A 22,485-nucleotide genomic window follows, 5' to 3' on the forward strand; every position below is an offset into this window, starting at 1 on the left:
GTCTCTTTTTTGCCTTTCAATACTATTCCCATTTCGTAGGATCCCCAATTATAAAAAAAATACCACACACAGGAAGTACACCCAATGAGAATTTCAGCACACTGCCTGAACGAACACCACACAGCATGAATGACTCTGGTGGACTGGGTGGACTGAAGCTCGTGGTTTAGAAGCTCCCTCAAGAGACAAGAAAATATCTCGAAGGGGCCCTGGTATACGCTGACTGTTTAGATGGAATCTTATCTTCGTTGTTTACTGTCCAGAAAAAAAATAAAAAAATAAATGCAGAGCGAAGCACATGGCCCCTTCGCTTAGGACGCTTAGGACTAACGAGGCGGACCAAACACACTTGGGGCTCGAGGTGACGACAAACAAGGAGAAGACGGAGAGATGGCATTGAGCTTAGAAGATACCGTATCTCAAGCTAAAGTAGCTGAACCTTCTAGACGTCTCTTAATCAGAATAGGCGGAAGTTTTCATGATAGAACAGCTGAAAGAAGGCGTTAAGTTTTTGGACCGAAGTCGTCAAGGCGCTGGTTTAAAACGGAATTTTATCGAAGCATTTTTTAAAAATCTTGAAGGCATAAAACCGCTACGAATATTTTATTGGAAAGGAAAAACATTTCTTCAAAAGCTAGAGTAATTAGTTTTAATTTAACATACAATATCTGGCGGAGAAAAAATATTATAAACAGTAGGTCAGGAAGCGTACTGGGTACGCATGACGGCGGCATACGAAATTTAAAGGGCGCGTACTGGGTACGCATGACGGCGTTGAGGGGTTAAAGTACTGTGAATCTAATAGAACTCTATTAACAGTATACACAAATTCCAAGCATTTAAAACAGCAATGAATCTAATCAAGTTCTATTAAAGTACAATGAATCTAATAGAACTCTATCAACAGTATACACAAATTCCAAGCATTTAAAACAGCAATGAATCTAATCAAGTTCTATTAAAGTACAATGAATCTAATAGAACTCTATTAACAGTATACACAAATTCCAAGAATTTAAAACAGCAATGAATCTAATCAAGTTCTATTAAAGTGCAGTGAATCTAATAGGACTCTATCAACAGTATACACAAATTCCAAGCATTTAAAACAGCAATGAATCTAATCAAGTTCTATTAAAGTACAATGAATCTAATAGAACTCTATTAACAGTATACACAAATTCCAAGAATTTAAAACAGCAATGAATCTAATCAAGTTCTATTAAAGTACTATGAATCTAATAGGACTCTATCAACAGTATACACAAATTCCAAGCATTTAAAACAGCAATGAATCTAATCAAGTTCTATTAAAGTACAATGAATCTAATAGAACTCTATTAACAGTATACACAAATTCCAAGAATTTAAAACAGCAATGAATCTAATCAAGTTCTATTAAAGTGCAGTGAATCTAATAGGACTCTATCAACAGTATACACAAATTCCAAGCATTTAAAACAGCAATGAATCTAATCAAGTTCTATTAAAGTACAATGAATCTAATAGAACTCTATTAACAGTATACACAAATTCCAAGAATTTAAAACAGCAATGAATCTAATCAAGTTCTATTAAAGTGCAGTGAATCTAATAGGACTCTATCAACAGTATACACAAATTCCAAGCATTTAAAACAGCAATGAATCTAATCAAGTTCTATTAAAGTACAATGAATCTAATAGAACTCTATTAACAGTATACACAAATTCCAAGAATTTAAAACAGCAATGAATCTAATCAAGTTCTATTAAAGTGCAGTGAATCTAATAGGACTCTATCAACAGTATACACAAATTCCAAGCATTTAAAACAGCAATGAATCTAATCAAGTTCTATTAAAGTACAATGAATCTAATAGAACTCTATTAACAGTATACACAAATTCCAAGAATTTAAAACAGCAATGAATCTAATCAAGTTCTATTAAAGTACTATGAATCTAATAGGACTCTATCAACAGTATACACAAATTCCAAGCATTTAAAACAGCAATGAATCTAATCAAGTTCTATTAAAGTACAATGAATCTAATAGAACTCTATTAACAGTATACACAAATTCCAAGAATTTAAAACAGCAATGAATCTAATCAAGTTCTATTAAAGTGCAGTGAATCTAATAGAACTATGAACAGTATACACCAATGCCCAGCGTTTAAAACGGCAATGAATCTAATCAAGTTCCATTAACATCGCATACAAATTCCAAACATTTTAAATTACAATGATTCTAATCGAGGTTGAGCATCCTTCGCTTGCTTCCTCCTGTCCCTTGCACCAGCCTGCCGCAGCCACTCTGCCACTGCCTTTCCAACCTCTTTTCTAGAGTGGTTGGCCAAACTTGGTCTCCCCTGTATCACTTCTGAAATGAAAAAAGAATTCAGTGCCATAAAATTACCACACACAACATCTTGTTCTCACTAGGCTGACAAGTCAAAACCCAATGGCAACAAGATAAACAAGAGTGCAACCATAAAGAAACAAGGATTCTACCATTGTGAACTTTTGAAAACTAAATATATATTTGCATTTGAAAACCACCTTCACAAGTCCAAACAATATACAACAATTTAAGATCATGAGATATAATTCATATAATATTTCCATGAGATGTGTCACTTTTTAATTGAAAGTGAAGGTAAATGAAGTTATCTTATGGTTAAAAATGACATTACATAGTACTCTAATAACTTTAATGTTATTAATTAAAGGTGAAAGAAAATGCCATGACCCAATCCAAATATTGAATACCACAACTTGACATTTGGATGATTGCTCCACAGAAGTTATTAGTTTACACTGATTTCACATTAACTCCTTTATGAACTGAGAACAGCAGAAAACAATGCAGTGTGAGCAAAATAAACCTGCTGAAAACTAATGAGGTGAAAAAAATTCATTGGGTTTAAATATAAATGCCAATGCATTACTTACCAAATATCAATTTATCAAGCCTAGAATCTTTGAAGCTAAATTTATTCCGGGATGGGACTCCCTTATAAGTAAAACATTTCCCCAAAGCATCCGTCATTGCATAGTACAATATCCCATTGACGGCAGTCACCAGTGAAGCCCCACCCTGGATCTTCAATACCCCTTTCTGGAAAGTGAAGGGATCGTTAGACATAGAAGTGAGAGCAATAGCTAAACAAGCTGTCATACAGGAAAATCATCTCCTCAACTTACCACTAACTCCCTGAATGCCACGTCTTTCAGATCATTCTCCATTACTTCATAGTCCTCGACAGTCCTCAACGGGAAATTCAGTTCAACATCTGGAACCCCTTGAAAATGAGAAGGTCTTTCTTTCAGGTTGTTCACTGCTGCAACCAGTGATTGTGTCGTCTCGAGTAGGAGAACATTAGTTGTCTCCACTCTTTTTAGCAAAACGTCAATCAAACCTGATTTAAAAGAAAAGATGCACTTAAAGCAATTTAATTTAAAACTTCCACATAATTTAAAGAATACAGTTGAGTACTTACGTTTATTTTCCTTGCAGCCACAGTTGCATGCCCCACCACTGGAAAATTTATCTGAAATACAAAATAAGTTTGAATGGAACACTAAGCAGAAGGAAGAGAATAGAAATCTCATTATGTCCAAGGAAAGCATAAAATATACTGGCTTAATATTTGAGTAGACTTATGACTACGCAGTTAGACATTTGCTTCTATGAAGATAAAATATTTACTTCACTCCACCGCCTATGAGGCCAGAAAATGAATATTAGAATGAGAAAACATGACTAACATAACTAACTTCATAGAAACAACCAATACTGATTAGTAGTATTTGCAAAATTACAAAAATGAAACCATGTTATGCACTGAATCCAACTCTGAAAACAAATTTGTGAATTACCAACCTAAAGAGGTACTGGTATCAGCATTAATGGCTGAAGTACAGCTTGTAGAGGGCCCTTGACTCTCCATAAAAATTGCAGCAGCTTCTGAAGTCCTTACATTATGCGAAACGAGCACAGATTTTTGTCTTGGTGTGGTTTCTATTACACCATGGGAATGAATATTATATACAAAGCATTATATACCATCACGTATAAATGCAAAATCACAAAGCAGTCAATAAGCATAACAAAGAACCATAGTTAATACTTCACCTTTAACCATCTTTGGAGGAGATGGCATTTTCCTCCTCGGGCAATGATCACTATCATCATCACTCTCATACTTTGCCCTATTCCCTCTTTGACCTCGTCCAAGGACCTCATCGGCATCCACATCAGAGGTATCAATGGCTACTAACTCCAGCTCTCTGGCCTTCGCGTATGAATCTAAGTGAAGAATTTTACAGGTTATAATCTTTCATGCGAAAATAATTAGATAAGAATGACAGTGGAAATCATGACAAAACCATAAACAAATTTGACACTGTACTAAAATGAATTCCCTGAGAGTTATGCCAAAATTCTCAACTAATAACAAGATTCCAAGAATAACCAAATTTGCTCACCACAAACACTCTTAGGAAATTTTCTAACCCTGAACTTACTCCAAGATGGGTGTGACAGTGCATGGCTGGCAATGATGAAGATAATCTGCCTATCAGTCATTCCACTAGGGTAGCAATACATCATGGTACCCTTACTCTCCCACAGCCACGTAGTAGGCACTGCCTTGCAATCTGGCATGTCACCCTCATTGGCCGGTATGAACTCTACCACAACCCAACTATCCATTTCTATCACTGGTCACTGTACCTACTTTATTTGGGGATGTAATTAAACTTCTGAGCAGTAATTCTTCTCCAGAATTCAAGTTATACACTATTTCAATACCAGGTAACCTCCCAACCCTACATCTATATATACATACACTAAAACACCTAACAATGAAATCTAATTTATTTAACAAATGCAACATCACTTCATTTGAAATCAACAAATTATGATGAACATGGTAGCTAACACAATATTAACTTAGTTATGACGCATCACAGCAACATAGGACTCTGGAAATTCCAAAGTCACATTGGGAACACACATCCCTTAGTGCCTAATGGAATTAAAGGGCCTATTATGAACGGCTCACCGCATGCGGTGTCGTGCCGCCCCGAAGCACGTTTACCGCCTCCGAGCGATTACGAGTGACCACCGGTCGGTGTCACACCACGGCTTGGGGGTCAATATGTTACCACGGTCAGCTACCCCGGTGGTGAGATACCGACCCCTGATGGCGGATGTTTGTTCACCTTTTTCGGGTCAAGCTGGCATTTTTAAAACTAAATATCCGACGATAGAGACTCGGAAGCCCTCATATTTTGTGTTATTTATAATATTAATGTCGGAATAAGCGTATAAAATATAAAACTGGAGCAGTTGAACAAAAAATTATAATACCTAAATAACATCGTTGTAGCAGTCTGAGCCACGGCCGTTGGAGATGGATAAGTTTATTGTAAGTTGATCTTCATTCATTTATTTAATTAGAACAATTTGGAATTTTTTTAAATGTCCACTATGTTTTTATATGCAAAAACTTCTTCTATTTCTGGATAGGTACAGGAAAATTCGTCGGTAAGGACTACATATGCTTGTATTGTAAGGTGAATACAGCTGTTGCTTGCCCCTTGGAGATTTCTACGAACATATTTTGTGGCAAAATAGTATTTTTTCACGTGACAACTTCTTGTATTGTAAGGCGAATACAACTTCTGCTTGCTGCTTGGAAATTTCTACGAACATTTTCTGGGACAAAATAGCATTACTTTCAACGTGATTACTGCTTGAATTTTAAGGTGAATGCAACTTTTGCTCACTGCTTGGAGATTCTACGAACATCTTTTGTTCCAAAATAGTGTTATTTTTAATGTGACAACTAGGTACCGTTAATCAGTGCCAGTGGTTGTACTGCACAAAGTTTGACTACGATGACAAATATCTGCCAAGAGCTGTAATTATCAGTGTTCCATTTTGACTGGTTTGTAAAAAGTGGTATTACGCTATCGAGAAGTGTCTGGTAGTAATGTAAAAATTGTCAGTGGCCTTTTTAACCTTAGTTATTCAGTTGTGTTACCTTGGCCCAAACTTAACTCCGTAGAGATTACGTTTCACGACGAAGTTATCAAGTTCAAGGCTATGTGTGAAATTTGTTTATGCAAGTATATCAATCGTACCAAGGAATTGTAATGAGAAAAGTCACTTGTGTGAGATAATGTGAGGCTTAAAATCAGTGATTAAGTAGTAGTTTTCATCATAGCGAGCTCTTGATAGTGAGGTATACGTGATGAATATAAGAATGGTAGTGACTTCCAGTTTTTGATTATCGTATTTGCCTATTTCCCTTTATTTATAAAGGTGTGAGCTTGAATCGATTGTGGATTTCACCTGCAATTTGGAAATAAGTTGTAGCTTGTGTGTGTGTGTTGGCCGCGGAACCGATTCACGATCTCACATGCATGTGAGATCGTGAATGTAACATGTTTAATAACATGTTACATCCACGATACAGTGAAACATGTTTATATTGTGGGAACAGTGTTTTGCTGTGATTGTGTAACCGTGAATAAACCAAAGAAATGGCGAAACTCTGTCACATTGCATTGAGATAAAATTTTCTTGTAACCAGAAGTGCATATCTTGTGTTTTTAATTCTCTATGGCTTTTCAAATATAATAGCCAAAAAGTTATTTTTCACTGTTCAAATGTGCCTTTCGTGTTCTCTGAATTCACATTAGGTTCCATAACCCGTTTCTTACACGAAAGGAATGCAGAGCAACAGATGCTTTGTCATTTCACAGATGTTGAGTGTTATATTGTCTGTGCTCTCCAGCTAAGAATCGGTGGTGGATTTTCATGTAATTTTTAGAATGCGCATTTTGGTCATAGCTCTGATGGAATTAGTGGTTCACCTTGCACTAAAAATACTTCTACCGCAGTTTGTCGATGGCCTGTCATGCAATTTGCCACTAACTGCGTCTGCTCATACGTGATTTTTAAAAATATTTCTTCCACATGGCACTGCTAATTATTGTTTTATTCAACTTTTTATCCCACAAGTACTAATAAAAGAGCAAAATTTGTTCATTTGTTAATTTTTAAAGGAGAATTAACGTAAAACACATCCCTATTAATCCATAAATACTACTATTTTTGTTATTGACTACCTCGGATGGGAATCTCTGTCGGACCGTAGATTGAAAAATAGACTAAACCTTTTAGATAAATTCAAGAGGAGTGTCTTTTCTGAAGAAGTTAATCATATCTTGCAGACGCCAACGTACTACGGAAGATCAGATCATATAAATAAAATAAGAGAGATAGATCGCAGAACAGACAGATTCTGAATGTCATTTTTTTCACGATCAATAAGAGATTATAATGGCAGCAATAGAACTCGTAAATAGATTGCATGACTTGTAGTGTAGCCTACTAACCTATGTAAATAATAAAACGTTATTGTACTTTTCCACACGATAACGTACAATAACGTTTTATTATTAAGAATGGATTTTCACAAAGTAAAGCCAGAAACAATCAAGTTTAACCTATGTAAAACTTAATGCATGTATCTGATATTTTATTCTATATTCTATTTCTAACAGCATATAATAGTAGAGTTTGTAATAATACGGGACGTTTTTTGGACGGTGTGGTGAGCATGTGGGAGTCCAAATGCATGCTGCATGCTGGTGATTGATCACCCCCTGCCAAACACCCTAAAGGTGGCTCGCAGGGTATTATGTAGATGTAGTGGAACAACTGTTGCCGAAATATTCGTCTGCTAGAAAGTTGCCGCAGATTTGGAACACCACAAGCCCTTCCCATGGGCTACAGCATTTTCAGGTTGAAGGAGCTCAGAATTTTTCATACAAACGTCACTTCCACCACATCACTCTTAACCGACCCCTAGAGAGTCTCTCTGCCTGGCGGTGACTCTCCGACCCAACCATTCGCAATCGCAAGGGACGGTGTGACACCGTATACGGAACGAAAACTCTGCCCGGCCGTGCGCACCGCCTTCTCGTTCGTAATAGGCCCCTAAGCCTTGAAATAAATAATAAGTTAAATTACCATCCTAATAATTCAAACTTCTCATATTCACCCTCAATGAGGGTGATGCCCTGTACTTCCCTGTACTGCTTTTAAAAGTTTTGGATGAAGCCGTGAGGTATTAAAATTATGCTTAACCCATTTATAACCAAATCAGATTTTTTCCATATTTCAGTCCTTCCATGATTACCTGTTACACCTACTAAAGCACAGTTGCCAAAAGCACAAAACGGTGAATTGGATGGGTTGTGTATCAAAGCAAAATTTTCCCATTACATCATAATTAAACCAAGCCATTTTCACTCATTTCAACAAGTTCCATGTTAATTTTGTCCATGGACACAGCAATCGACATGGGAACAGGAATCATATGCTAAGTATTCTTCACAAGTAACTTAGTGGCTTAATGGCAAAATTGTTAAGTAAAGTATGCTGGAATCCCCATATGAATGCACATGACTGCAAATATTGGTTTATATCACTGAAGCATGATGAAAATTTTACGAGACATTTGCCGACCTGATAATATTCTCCAGAAGAACTATTAACTTAAACTAAAAAGAGTATATATGGAAAGCAAATTAAAATGCTACATACTTCACAGGGGAGTATCCAAAAACCGAATCTCAGAATTCAGTCACATTTTACTGTTATATGTTATGTTATGAATGGAAGCTGTCCTTGAATCAGCCACCATTTGGGGTTATATAACCAAATTGTTTAAACTGAAATACAGTTAAACATTTACAGGTCAAATGTATTCATGCATAAGAGCCACTCTGCAAAATGAGCATAAGCACAGTGGTTAAGGTGCCCAATTGGTACTCAAAGGATTTAGGGTCGAGACAAACAAAAAATATCGGTGAAATTTATTGAAATATTGATGAACTCCTGTGTAACATAGACAATAGAATCAATGTATGAAAAATATTCATGGGAGGTTGGCAAAATTTGATTGAATACTGAAATTAGGTGTTTTCATATTCCCTTGTCAGAATTAGTTACAAGTCTTTTCTGTGAAGAGTCAATTTCAAGCACTTAAGAGCACTCACCTACAGCCTCCGTCATAGACTCCATGGCCATTGTCCCATTCTGAACCAGCCCTCCATTCCCCTTATCAGTTGGCTGAAAGTACCTAAGCAGATTTCAGATTTACCATAAACAAGTGATATCCCTATAATATTTTTTTAATGAAACAAGAATATTAACTTTGAGTGAATCTCTGGGACGTATACAAAAACAAATGAAGTGACAACACCAACAATTAACCTAAACAGTATCCAATAAGACACTCTGTCCTAAATACTAAAATATACAGTCCTTCATGGGGAAAACAGGAAGGCAAAAGAATAAAAAAGGCAAAGGAAAATTAATATGGGGCAACAAGTCTTCTTCACAGCTAGTTCTTCCATTCTTGATTGGGGGATATAAAGGACTTCTTTGTGAATCTTCTAACCGTAGGGGGATGTATTGGTGGATAACTGTTTTATTTATTGATTCTCAGTCTTGGATGAGAATGACCGCCTTGGCTGGCTGCTGTCGGGGTCGTTGTGTCTTCCTTAATCATGAACTGAGAAAATATTTAATTTGAGGCATCGTGGGTTTTTTGATATTCCTCTTGGCATGGGAAATATACCATTCTGTTCTCCCATTTCCTCTTCTTCACCACTCTTAACTTCTCGGTATAGCCTCCAAGATTCTCTTCTCTCTCCACCTCTCCTTCACATGACAAGCAACACACATTCAGCTGACCGGCATAGCCTTTGGCAATAAAATAAAGCCAGGGTTCATGTGTCACCATGAGCTGAAATTTGTCCAGATGTTATAACCCACCGAGGCTCAGTTTTCTGGGGCAGGTGGGGGAAGCCCGGAAAGAAGCAAGTTTTCTAAGAATCCCCACTATGGGGAGGGGGGTTTGTCAAAGAATGTTCTCATTTTGTAGAGGGAGGGGGGTATTAATTATGTCACCCTGCTCATAGGCGCTGTTTGAATAGAGGGGTGGGGAAAAATGGTGATATTTCACCGGTCACATACACTACATGGAAAAACCAGGATATCAGAAAATTGGGAAATCATGGGGGGAGGGTGAAACACTTAACAATCGAGCCCATTCATGCTTCACTATGCACACAAACACACTCATACATGATATTGCATCAGCTGCCTCTCTGTCATGAACACTGATATTGGGTTACCCATAAACCAAGCCATGTGGCATCGGTTACAGAACATTGTGCCCAATTTTGAAAATAGTGATCAAGGTTTCAAAATAGCCCATGTTTGCAGAACTTGAATTTCAGGATTACCCCCAGATATCACTTTCATCCATTAATTTAAATGAATGTGAATTTCATGCATATCTTAGTGGTATCAGTCCCCTTGGGAGAGAGTTCTTTCTTGGCCAAAACCATCATAGAGTCTATCACAATGGCCCCTGGGGCTTTAGCATCCACCTCTTCACCTTGGTAAGATGTTGAGGCCTGTGCCTGCATATGAGTCCACAATCAGCATCATTAAAGACAGGGATATGGAAACATAGAAATAGCTTTGTGAGTTCGCCAAAAAAATTATTCCTATTACCCAATAGCATTGATATATATGTACACACCACCCCAAAAAATTCACCTGTGTAATTTGTTAACAGCTTGTGCGTCACAATTATATGCACTTAATTGTACAATAATCTATCAGAGTTCTTTAAAAAAGCTTTAATTTGATCAAAAAAGGTAGAATAAGTATCAAGTAAGAAATCACTACTAATGTGTGAAGGAATATTTGTCCAATGCTTGAATGTGTGACTGAGACTTGAGTCTAACTTGAATTCCTTCAAAATACTGTTTCCACTGTTTATTTTGACTTGTATTCGTGCAAAAAGTGGTTGTATTCTATAAATTACATTTGCTAGATGAAGGAGGCGAGTGATGATGATTTACATAATGGTAAGTCAACGTTGTTCCATTTGCAGCATGCAGCAACGATGATTGATTTATTGAATGTCACTGTTCAGTGGTGAGATATAACAAGTTTTTCATTTCCCCTCATGCTTCAGTTGTGTACTCTACTAAATATATACCTACAACAAGATCCATCAAAATCACCTCACGATGGTAAACGACAAATCCTGCATCCCCATCATAATTTCCCCTTTACAGTTCACACAATATCCAAATCTGATATAGTAAGAATACACCTTACATAAATTCTTTTTTGGGAACAAGTTTTCTTTGGCAGGAACGGCAAGAAACTGCATCATCAACTAATTTTGTGGAAAGGCAACCGACCACAACCAACGTAACCCAATTTCATTTCAAATTTATCATTCGTCATAATTTTTTTTTTTCATTTTGAACGATTTTACCAAGGAATGACTAAAATCATTTGGTGTATTCAGCCACACTATGATCCGTGATCAGTTAATCATCACATCACGATCATTGAGTGTGAGAGTACCAAATGCAACAATAGGTAACATGAATTTCATTTGTTTTCCATCCTAATGGAGTATGTCTCTTTATGGAAGTGAGGCTTGGACGTTGACAGCAGCAGAGATGTTGGGAGGAAGAAGAATTTCAAATGTAGTGTTACCAAAGAATGATGAAGATAAAGGGGATCGACCGCGAACGTAACAAGGAAGTGCTAAGAAGAGTAGGAGAAAAGATAAGTCTCATAAAAACCCTTAGCAGAAGATGGAATTGCCCAGTTGGCCACATTATGAGACATGACGGTGTTATGAAAACAATCGTAAAAGGACTGGTGAAAGGAAAGAAGGGCGAGAAAAGGCCTTGAATGAGTTTCATACAACAGGTCTTTAAGGATGTAAAAGAGAAGAAATATGTTGGCTAAAAAATATCTCGCTGATAGGAAAGCGGCATCAAAACAATTGTATGATTGTTTACTAGTGACGAAGATCCTTCCTTCTGCTTTGTGGCCACTAGAAGTGAGCACAGTACATATATCTATCCTCACAAAAGCACGACGTCAGAGCCCTCACTTGCTCAGTGAGCAAAGATTAGTGATCAGAGTAGCTGTATGCCCCCACTCTGTTCAGTGCAGTGAATCACTCATTTTGAAAGATTTTTTTTTCAAAAACGACACCCAGGGTTCCCACTTTAACTTATTAATAAAATTCACAGATTTTTCCAGATATTCATGGTCCTATTATTGTCAAATTCATGGTCAGTTCATATGCCATTTTAGGATGAATCATTGATGAAATACCAATCACAGGCCTCACAGCAATTAAAAATGTAACGAATGACAGATTCAGTAAATGCAAACGCAGCAATAAAAGTTCTACCTCTTGTGACTTCACCTATGATTAGAAAAATGCAGTGCTGGCTTTGGGTTGTGAGTGGGAAAATGGAGGGAGAAGGGTAGCAGGGAAGTTGTGTCTGAAATTTCACCAGGGTTAATGAACAACTTGGCTCCTTGTCATCCAGATTCGGTGCAGTCTTACAGCCAATGTGTTTTCATGGCATACAGACCAATACATGCACTTCGTATACATATGTGCAGATAAATATGTGACTGACCTTGAAATATGATATTGATTTTTTTGATCCATCAATCATAGTTTTACAATTAAGTTTGAGAGATTTTTCAGGTTTAATGACAAAATTCATGGCATATTCACGGTTTTAAGGATTTAACGGCTATGCGGGAGCCCTGGACAAACATCCATTTTAGTCAAAAATAAAAACTGTTAGGAATTCAATTCCCTTGATCTCCCTTGCAAAAGTGATCGGAACCTCTTTGGAAATGTATGAGTTAACTTCAAAACATGCATAGCAATACAGCCCAAAAGTTTTTTTGTTAATTTACATGACAAGTGCCCACAAAAGTGCTAATGAAGAGTTATGACACACATCAAGTTTACTTATTCAAAATTTGGAAAGTTAACATAAAGCTTTTGTTTTTTCTGGTAAAGCCTGAATCATAGAATTATTTGTTTCGTCCCTCTCCAATCACTCGAGTGATCCCTTTTCCGGATCGGATAAGTATTCGCTTGAAATATCATTTTTCTGAATCACATGGTCCCTCCCACTGTCCCTTCTCCCATCATTTCCAATATCACAGCTCTATGATGTTTCCATGATTGTCAAACGCTGTGCTGAAATCTTTCCATACAAGTAAGCATTCCGATTGGCTGATATGAGGTTTCAGCAACAGAAAAAGTGACCAGACGAGTGATGGAAAAAGTGATGGGAATCCTCAGCATTATCGTGATCGTAAAAAACAATTGTGCTGGATGCTCAAGTTAGAGTCATCTCTCAGTTAAAAAAGCAAGAGTGATCGCTGAAGCGATTATTTGGAAATGACAAATAAGATCGTGTGAGTGAGTCTTCTGTGATATTGGAATATTCTATGGAGGACTGAAGTTATGTAGTAGCATAACTGAACCAAACAAAGCAAAAATACACTCACCCAGTCATCTGTTGCCAATGGGTCTTAGGCATCAGTCGAAATTAAGGCTGGATCTGTTGTCTTCATCAGAGAATAATTACCTTTACTGAGAGGGTCTTCGTTCTCCTCTTTAAGATTAAACTAGAAGACAATGCTGAGTGTCAATCAAAAAAGGCAAAATAATAATACATGACAATAAAAATGCTAATGTTTATAACTTATAACAATAAAACCTTCTCTTTTACTTGAAATCCAAAAGCATTTTTGCAAAAGACTTTAGTGACCAACTACAATAAAATGACTAGTTTATTCTGCACACATTGGTGTGGAATGCTTCTGCATTTGCCTGGCACAGTAGAAGCGGTAAAAGTCTTCACCTTCCAACCCAAAGGATGCAGGTTTTCATCCCAAATGGGTGGCTTTCCCCCATCCAGGTCTTGCATAAGGATCCAGATATGCCTCTCCTTCAACTTCATCATAGGAGAGGACTTAAAAAGTCCTGAATTTTATCGATGAATACAGATGAAATCATTCTCACCATTTGTTTAAGTTTATCTTAAAATAAGGGCCATATGCTCAGTCGACACTATAGGGTCAACCGACCCTTGATAGGTCATCAGCCCCAACATAAATGGATCACGCCCTAAATGTGCAATAATAAGCCCTACATATGGTAAATTTTGAAATAAATGGCCCCAACATGATCTAAGGTACCTGAACCAGACCTATACCCGGGGATGCCGATAAAAATTATTGGGGGGGGGGCAAACCTGGGATCTTTCCCCAGGAAATTTTGTGAGTAGTGAGTCTAAAGTAAGTTAAGCATTTTTGAAGAGTCATATGATCAACATTAGAATCCTGATAATTCAAATCTCGATGTCTGGACACCCCGGGGAAAATCGACAAGCCTGAAACATTAATCCTTACACCCATAACGAAATTTTGAGGGGGCTTGGGCCCCTCAAAAATTCGTTACGTGATGGTGACTTCCCGTAGAAATGACTACAGTTACACTGGACAAAAGCAATTTCGCCATACAACATAGTAAATACCTACAAATTGAGTTCATTTAACTAGGGTTTCCCTGCGGATGAGAATATAGCTTACCAGCATATTAGTTCCGGATTGATGGGAGTCTGGCACAGGAATGTATATTTCAGTTGTTTGGACCAAGCCAGTGAGATGTGAGGTGCCTTGCATCACATCTTGAATGCAGTCTGTTGTCTCAGTAGAAGACCCCAACTTGTCATCAGCTGCCTCATCCCCTTGGATACTCTGTGAAGATAGTAACAGTGATAAACAACTCACCTCCTTCATTGCCAACAAATGAAGCATATTTCTAATTTTGATGAAAAGGGATTTTTAATGTGTCATCTAAGCTATTATGTAAAAATTGAGAGGTGTCAGTTAATCAATAACTTAAAAGCTAAACAGCCACTGAAACCAAAATTAAGCAGGAAGATACTTGGTATACTGACTCATATCTTGGCCATATTACAACATCCTTGGGACCATGGAGTCAGAAAATAAATGTTTTCAGCAGTGGTGTCTTATTTATGATTTTTTTATGTGGAATATGCTTTTGATGCATATATATTGTTATTGAAATCTTGCTTATACATACTCTAATATGAAATCTAGGAGAAAAGAGGTAAATCTCATATGTTGGCCACTTTCTGAGGCAAAGAAGTAGGAGTTCCTCATCCTGATCTTGGAAGAGATTTGTAGGAAAGAGCCCAAGAGTGGAATAAAATGTCCACAGGCACGAAACGTCATAGATGGGGCAGCAGTTATATATGCTTGGGACCAATTACAATGTTCAAGAGAGTATTGCCTGAGCAGCCATTACACTGGATTTTAAGTAGCACAAAAAAGAAGAAACATAAGATCCTAAGAAATTCTGACAGGTCCACATTAATAGTCTCGTGGGTGAAACCTATTCATTCGCCAGATTTTTTAATTATCAAACCTCATCCCTGAAAAAAATAATTTTACTAAATTTTACTAAGTAAGTAAACTTTTTAAAGTAAACACAGCTAACAAGCTTTTTCAGCTCTAAATTTGGATGAAAAAGTTCTTCACCAAAGAAATCTGCATAAAGTTGAATTATTTAAGAAAAAATCTTTAAAATATATTTTATTGCATTATCAAAGAGGCAACTTCTGACCTCATACTCAAAATACGAATAACTAAATTAATTTTTAAAATGTAAAACCATTCCATTCCCAAACTAAAAAATTACTTTAAAATGAAAATACCCAGTACATATTTTACTAAGAACAATTTCTTCTACAACCCCAACAAAATGGAGCATATCTTATGGCTAGCCACGCCTGTGAAGACTATATCATAGCATAATCATCTCAATTAATAAGAAAAGGTAATTTAACACATAAGCCATCTTTTAAGTCAAATAAACAGTCCAGTACACATCTTAGCCAAGCATTCATAAAAACACAACCTAGGAATTCCATAACACCAAAATTTGAAAAACAATATAGTTTTAACTACAAGATTCATTAAAAAACTATTTTTTTACCAGCATAAAGAAAAAACTGCTGCTGTGATATAGATGGGTCTACCAAATATAGCGTACTGAATTACACAAAATTGGTGCACAAATAAAAGTGAAATTATACATTTTGTAACTAAGAAACTGACAAACAAAATAAACGGATTGATACATAAAAGATAATTCACATCCGTTTTCTTATTTTTTTTTAAATTTATACTTTGATTTTTAAAACGTTTTAGTATACTTTTTTGCAACTAGATGTTTCATAAGTATCAAAATAATTTTCAACACTGGGCCACTTAAAAATTTATTTTACCTCTCATATTTAAATAAAATATGCCTTGAGAATGGAAAATAAATGTCATAACCGTTAGCAGGTATGCTATTGCAAATAAGTTAAACCTCAAGAAATCATATGGAAATATAAACAAGAATTCAAGTAAAAAAATATTTCTCATGCGTTATTATCCACCAATGAAGAAAATAATCTACAGAGCTATCACAACTCACGCATTGCAGGAAAAATTTGTAGGAGATATCCTTGAACATTTTAACATGCTCTGGTTACCCAAGCGAGGATTTTATAATGGAATATGTCATAGCCTAGAGGGTAGATTGCCTTTTGAGTGGATCATTTGCGACTTGAATTCCTCACTTTGTTAGCAAGATTGTTTAACAAACAAGTATTTGAACCAAGCAAAAAAAACGTCTACACTTATCACCACTGAAACACCAACTGCAAGGCAAAAACACTTCGCGGAGATTCAGAAACACAGCCTCCGGGCAACTGGGCTAGATTCACTATTCCGTCAACCATGTACGATGGCTTTTAAAGTTCCCTCTTATTATCAATTATCCAATAGAATGCTTTCATTTACTTTTCATCTCTGATATAAATACTTTAAAAATTAAGTTGAATTTACCACCTTCAACCTGTCATACAATATTGTATTTCTCAAGTTGTGGCATCAAGTCAATAATCAATCATAATTTTGTGTTTTATCAAATTAATGCTATAGGAAGACGATTCCGCATATAATTATCTACCTGGATTACTCACTGCTGTCGGCACAAACCAAAGACTCCAATTTTACGTTCTGGGAAACAATGCATGCACCAGTCTTCAAATAAGAAAAAAAGTAAGTACTCACCCTAAAGTAATCACTCCCAGGAAATTTTCCCAGTTTTTCGTCCGATTCTAAACATATCTTTTTGAAAACACTGAATCCCGTGAGCTTCTTCAGACATACTGGACACAGGATGGTAGGCAGGCCATCTCCCACAGCAACCTAATATACCAATCAACACGCTATACATTAAAAGAATCTGAAATTATACTCATAACACAGAATAAAGAAATCAATATGAAATAGAAAATTGATAACAGGTATCGTGCTACTTACTTCCAAACCGAACAAACCATGCATGGCATCCTTGACAGTTACTCCGAAAGCCACGTTTGAAGTGAATATGTTGGGTGCTTTCCAATCGCGTATCTGCGCTGATCTGTTTTAAACTGTTTAGCTCAGAGCGTGTTCCAATCGCAGCTGTGACGTCATCTGCGCTAAACAGATGGGAACACACCCAGCACCGTCGTTCGTCTGCGCTAGCAGACAAAACTTGTGATGGCGGGAAAATATATTGGTGACGGAAAATGAATGCATGAATTCCACCATCTCAAAGATACGTATGATGATCATTTGAGAATAATATAAACACTAATTTCATCTATATGTGTCTTACATAAGTTTAATTAAGGTCGTAATTTGGGAAATATAATAATATCTTCGTCAAACGTAATGATTGATATAACGCATGAGCAAAGATCGATAGCAAGAGGAGGCTAGTAGATTTTCTAGAGTAATTGTCCTTATCAAAAAAATTAGAAATGGAGAATGTAAGCTATTTAACTAAAATGTTATAATGCTTAGATTCTAAGCAGATTTATTTCATTAGCTTACATGGATAGCGGGCGTATTATATACCAAATTTCCTTTAACGTTCATGTGGCGTTAATTGCATTCCATTAACTGAAATTCAGTACCGCAAAATCACTATAGAATCGGCAGATTTATGATGCGGTGTTAGCACTTTTTACGGCTTTTCCTGCGTGATATGGATGTAAGTTGTACATGTATCTCAATCTAGAAATGCGAAATGAAGTATAACTGGTATAACCATGTTCTTCTTCCATGGTATAACTGCCGGCACTAGCAGTTCGGGAGAGGTAATTATTATAAGTAGCGATAGTTCCATTATTTTCTTTCAATTAATACTTAATAGTGCTTTAACTAAATACAAAATGAAATATACGAACATTTATCATCCTTCTTCAATAATAATGTGGCGAAGGTCAGTTCAAAAGCTACCGGTCATTTGAACATTCAACTTTTGCCGCCGATCGGTCCACACACCAGCGCAGATGCGTTCCAATCGTCTGTTTCAGTGTGCGCTAGTGTGTTTCAATCTGTTGCGATGTGAGCTAGTCTGCGCAAGGTGATTGGAAAGCACCCGTTGTAATAATAGTCATTTTTCTTCATGCAAAGTCTGCACTGGGTACCCTCGTAACTCCTTTCAGAAGACTCCGAATAATTCCCTGGTAAAGCACTCATGTTTTCACAGCAATAACTCATAACAATCTTTAAATCAGTTCATTCATCAAAGATATCATCCACAAACCACGCTTAAAAATTTCCAAATGCCTATAACATTACTATCAATTCCATGGCGTATGGCAATAGAAACACTTTGGACTACTCACGGAAAACGGAAGAAAAAAGCTGTCATTGAAATATGACCTGAGGAAGAAATCATATTGCCACAAAAGACATAAAATATTCGTGTCCATTGGCACCACAGCTTATACCAGAACTGGCAAGGAAAGGTTACTATAGATTTCGCACTTTAGTTGCGTATTCTACCAGCAGAGTACCACATATACAACAGGCTTACCTTCGAAAAATGACGAAAAACCTGCAATCGCAGGATAAAATGATATATCATTGAGCTTCATTGCATGAGCCGTTGAGTGGTTCTATTTAAAACCTCTATTTTAATTATTGAATAAAGAAGTTTTGTAATCCATTTTTTGACAAAATTGTAAATGCATAATAACCGTGCGGGAGCCACATTGGGCTTATTCCTTTCTAAGCTATTAATCATACATTTAGTAACAAATACTTTTTATTCCGCCATTAATAAAACAATCTTTGATGAAGTTTAAATGAGATTTTCATACGTATTATCAAATTGAAATGAATTAGTCTTCGAACGCGGATATTTGGCCTGTTCTTCAGGTACGCGCTCCGCGGATGAAATGGCAACTAGAATACCACAACTCTACACCAATCTTTGCTTGCAATGTCTTATATTGACAAGTTACGTCGTGTACCCGGATGTTATTTTGTAATCGTGTCAAAGAGCCTGCAAGTTGTTGATAATATTTTCAGCCCACGCTGTTCCGTATTGATATATCTAGAGATGAGTTATTAATTGTTGGCTTTTTAGGTGCTTCGTTGAATAATCCAAAGTGTTTTCATTTTCGCACGATATCGAAGTGAATGTAGTTTTCGTGTTGGATTTTGAGATCTTTGTCAGGTCTGTGTGGATGATTTATTTAACTATTGAATGATACGTTGAAGTGAAAACATGAGTCGTACCACCGGTATTTTCAAGTCAGAAAGGAGTTCAAAGAGTGACCTTTGCAGACTTTGTAGGAAGAGTACTAGTGTGTATTACAACATATTTACTTCTAATATAGCATGTAAAATAACTGTGAAGGAAGCCCTGCATGATTTAGTCGGTTTACAAGTAAGTGGCACATTACATTTTCTCGATTTTGTTGAAATGGAGATTACTTCTTTTCGGGTTATGCAGGATAATTCCGAATTCCTCTGACGTATATGTTATTTATTGCTATCTCAGGTTGCTGTGGGAGATGGCCTGCCCAATACCATGTGTCCACTATGTTTGAAAAAACTCTCGGAATTCAGTGTTTTCAAGAAGATTTGCTTGGAATCAAACACAGTTCTGAGAACATTTTCGCCTAGAAATTACGGCAGGGTGAGTACTTAACGTTTTTTCTCATTTGCAGACTTCAGCGATTTTAGGTTACAATATATGGTTTTTGTCGACTTCAGTAAGAAATGCACAAAGAAAATTATTTGCGGACTGAATATTAATATCGCAAATTGGTAAGGATTAACTCAATATGGTAATAGATAAATCGCTTGGTGACACAATTGGAGTTCACAATACAACACAAGTATTATAGTTTAACTGCATTAGGACATGAAATCCAGTATGAACTATGAAGGCACTCATATTAACAATCAGAAGTTAAGTAAGCATATGTCTATCTACAGTAACAGGGCATGAATGGCTTCGTATATGGTCTATGGACAAGTGTAAGTGCAACGAGTTCATTTTCCAGCTAGGGGTTTTCCCTATCTATTAATCCGTGGCAAGGCACTATTTATGATCCAGTATGTGTTTCAGTGGCGACAACTAAAGAAATTTTGTTTTGTGGTAAACTTCAGTGTGCTCTAAACAATGATACCCTGTGAAGTGGGGCGTTAACATTCATCATCGATAAACTGAAAAGGGCAATCTACCCTGTATGCTATACCACAATCCTTCAGTATTTGATTGACAATACTTCAATATGTGAACTGATTATACCAAGTGTCTTCCTGCCTAGTTTGGTTTCAGCAGCTATTTAGCTTTTGAGTAATGGATTAAGAGACGCATCTCAATTTTTACGCAATAGCTTAGATATCCCACTAAAAATCCTATTTCATCATTATTAGGAGTATGCTTCAATTGTTGACTTCGAAGGAGGTGAATTCCTTATTACTGTTACCCTCTCCACAGAGTATCCAAGGAAAAGAGGCAGCTGATGAGAAGTTGGGGACTTCTGCTGAGACTAATGGCTGCATTAGAGATGTTATTGAAGGCACCTCACATCTCACTTTCTCACCCCAAAGGACTGAAATATACATTCCTGTGCTAGACTCCCAACAACCTGAGGCTAATATCTTGGTAAGTTTTATTCTCATCCACAGTGAAACCTGAATTTAAATACCCTAAGTTGTTGGCATTTTCTTGGTAGTATGACAAAAGTGCCTTTATATAGTGTATGCCTCTATGAGTGCCTATTTATTAAGTTGCCTATTGTAAATGTATGCATTTTTACGGGAAGTCATCCTTGGCTGTCTGACCAGGGAGACCAGATGCATGGAGGTGAAAAAGGAGAACTGCACCCTATTAAAAAAGAGATAAGAGGAAAAGTAGGGCACTCAAAAAATAACGTCAATTTCATAGTTTATAACAATAAAATTAATTTGCAGTATGATTTTATGTATATTTCTGTGGATCTAATTTACTTAATGTATGTATTTGTATCAGGTAGTTAGCTATTAACATATTCAATGGCGATTTAATTTTCATGAAAGTTGTCAGAATTGGTCAATGAAATAAGAAAGAAAAAGGGGGAGTTTTCCACAACATATCTTCGGCTCAAACCCTGCTATTTAAAAATGGTGCACGTGGTTTGAAAGAGCATTCCTTGCTGGAGGTCATACACATGATTGAAAAACTTGGGAGAGGATATTAGTTACTTACGGAGGTGGAGAATGGTCTCCTGGCCTGAATGACAGAGCACTTGTATTGACTAGCTACATATATTAACTTGGATGGGACTACATCAATTGACATGTTCCACACAGAATGTGTTAAAAATGAGATAAGAAGAAAGTAGACAACTTGAAAAATAATGGCAATTTCACAAATTAGAACAGTATGAATTAATTAGATGCATGATTTTGTAATATTTTGTGGTCAAATGTTTCTTGAGCTATGTTTGCATTTTGTACAGCTAGCTAGGTAGCCTGTAACAGATTAACTATGCACAAAATGATGATTTTCAATAAGAAGGAAAATGTCTCATTCATAAAAAATCCACCCCGACACCAGACGAATATCCCAACTGTACCCAATGGCGGATGTTTTATGAATAAAAATGCCTGTTGGCTCGGCCAGACATCTAGTGAGAAAGGATTTAAAGGAAAGGATGAATGGAGGATAAGCAGGACACTTGAAACATAACTGCAAATTCATAATTTAGAGCAAAAGAAGTTAATTAGCACTGTGGTTTGTTTTTGTTTGTGGATCGAACTTTTCAAGTAATTTTGGCATTTCTTGACAGTGCTAAGTTTTTAACTTTAACCGAGGCCATGTTCCAATCCACCGTAAATGCACTTGCGCTCTACTCAGCAGTTTTTGATGGTCACATTTGGGAAGTGATGTTGTCACCTATTGAGATTCCAGTCCACTACGGTCCTGCTCTGACGAGTGCATAATCGAAGAGCACGAGAGAGGGCAAGGATTCACCCTTACTTGCTCTTCAACATGTTGGCTATGGCCGCTAGAGGTAGAAATTTCTGTTCATTATGTGAATTCATAGCATAGCTGAATTTCAAGAATATTCTCTTTTTCTTTAATCAATCTTCCTGTTTGACCTAAACATAGGAAGTAGCCAGAACCCTCATGAAGCTTTA

The 22,485-nt window shown here is 36.6% G+C and overlaps 1 protein-coding gene across 1 annotated transcript; it reads right to left on the reverse strand.

The window, feature by feature from the left end:
• Window positions 1-813: 813 nt before the first annotated feature.
• Window positions 814-17,404, reverse strand: LOC124170205. The gene is made up of 11 exons (XM_046548904.1): window positions 17,332-17,404; window positions 17,080-17,217; window positions 14,521-14,688; window positions 13,435-13,554; window positions 9,063-9,135; window positions 4,120-4,293; window positions 3,868-4,005; window positions 3,485-3,535; window positions 3,189-3,403; window positions 2,937-3,102; window positions 814-2,364 (listed from the first exon to the last, which is right to left on the reverse strand). Exons 5-11 carry the CDS (start codon window positions 9,091-9,093, stop codon window positions 2,222-2,224), a joined length of 918 nt encoding a protein of 305 aa, XP_046404860.1. The 5' UTR covers window positions 9,094-9,135; window positions 13,435-13,554; window positions 14,521-14,688; window positions 17,080-17,217; window positions 17,332-17,404; the 3' UTR covers window positions 814-2,221.
• Between the last annotated feature and the right edge of the window lie 5,081 nt (window positions 17,405-22,485).

The sequence above is a fragment of the Ischnura elegans genome, chromosome 13, assembly GCF_921293095.1.
Source record: "Ischnura elegans chromosome 13, ioIscEleg1.1, whole genome shotgun sequence".
Classification (NCBI taxonomy): domain Eukaryota; kingdom Metazoa; phylum Arthropoda; class Insecta; order Odonata; family Coenagrionidae; genus Ischnura; species Ischnura elegans.

Excerpts from the sequence above, each read along its gene's own strand:
- LOC124170205 (XM_046548904.1), bottom strand. The coding sequence starts at position 9,093 with ATGGCCATGGAGTCTATGACGGAGGCTGTAG. Across the intron at positions 4,294-9,062 it reads GTCTATGACGGAGGCTGTAG|ATTCATACGCGAAGGCCAGA; the intron begins GTGAGTGCTCTT and ends TTCTTCACTTAG. Across the intron at positions 3,536-3,867 it reads TGATACCAGTACCTCTTTAG|ATAAATTTTCCAGTGGTGGG; the intron begins GTTGGTAATTCA and ends TTTGTATTTCAG.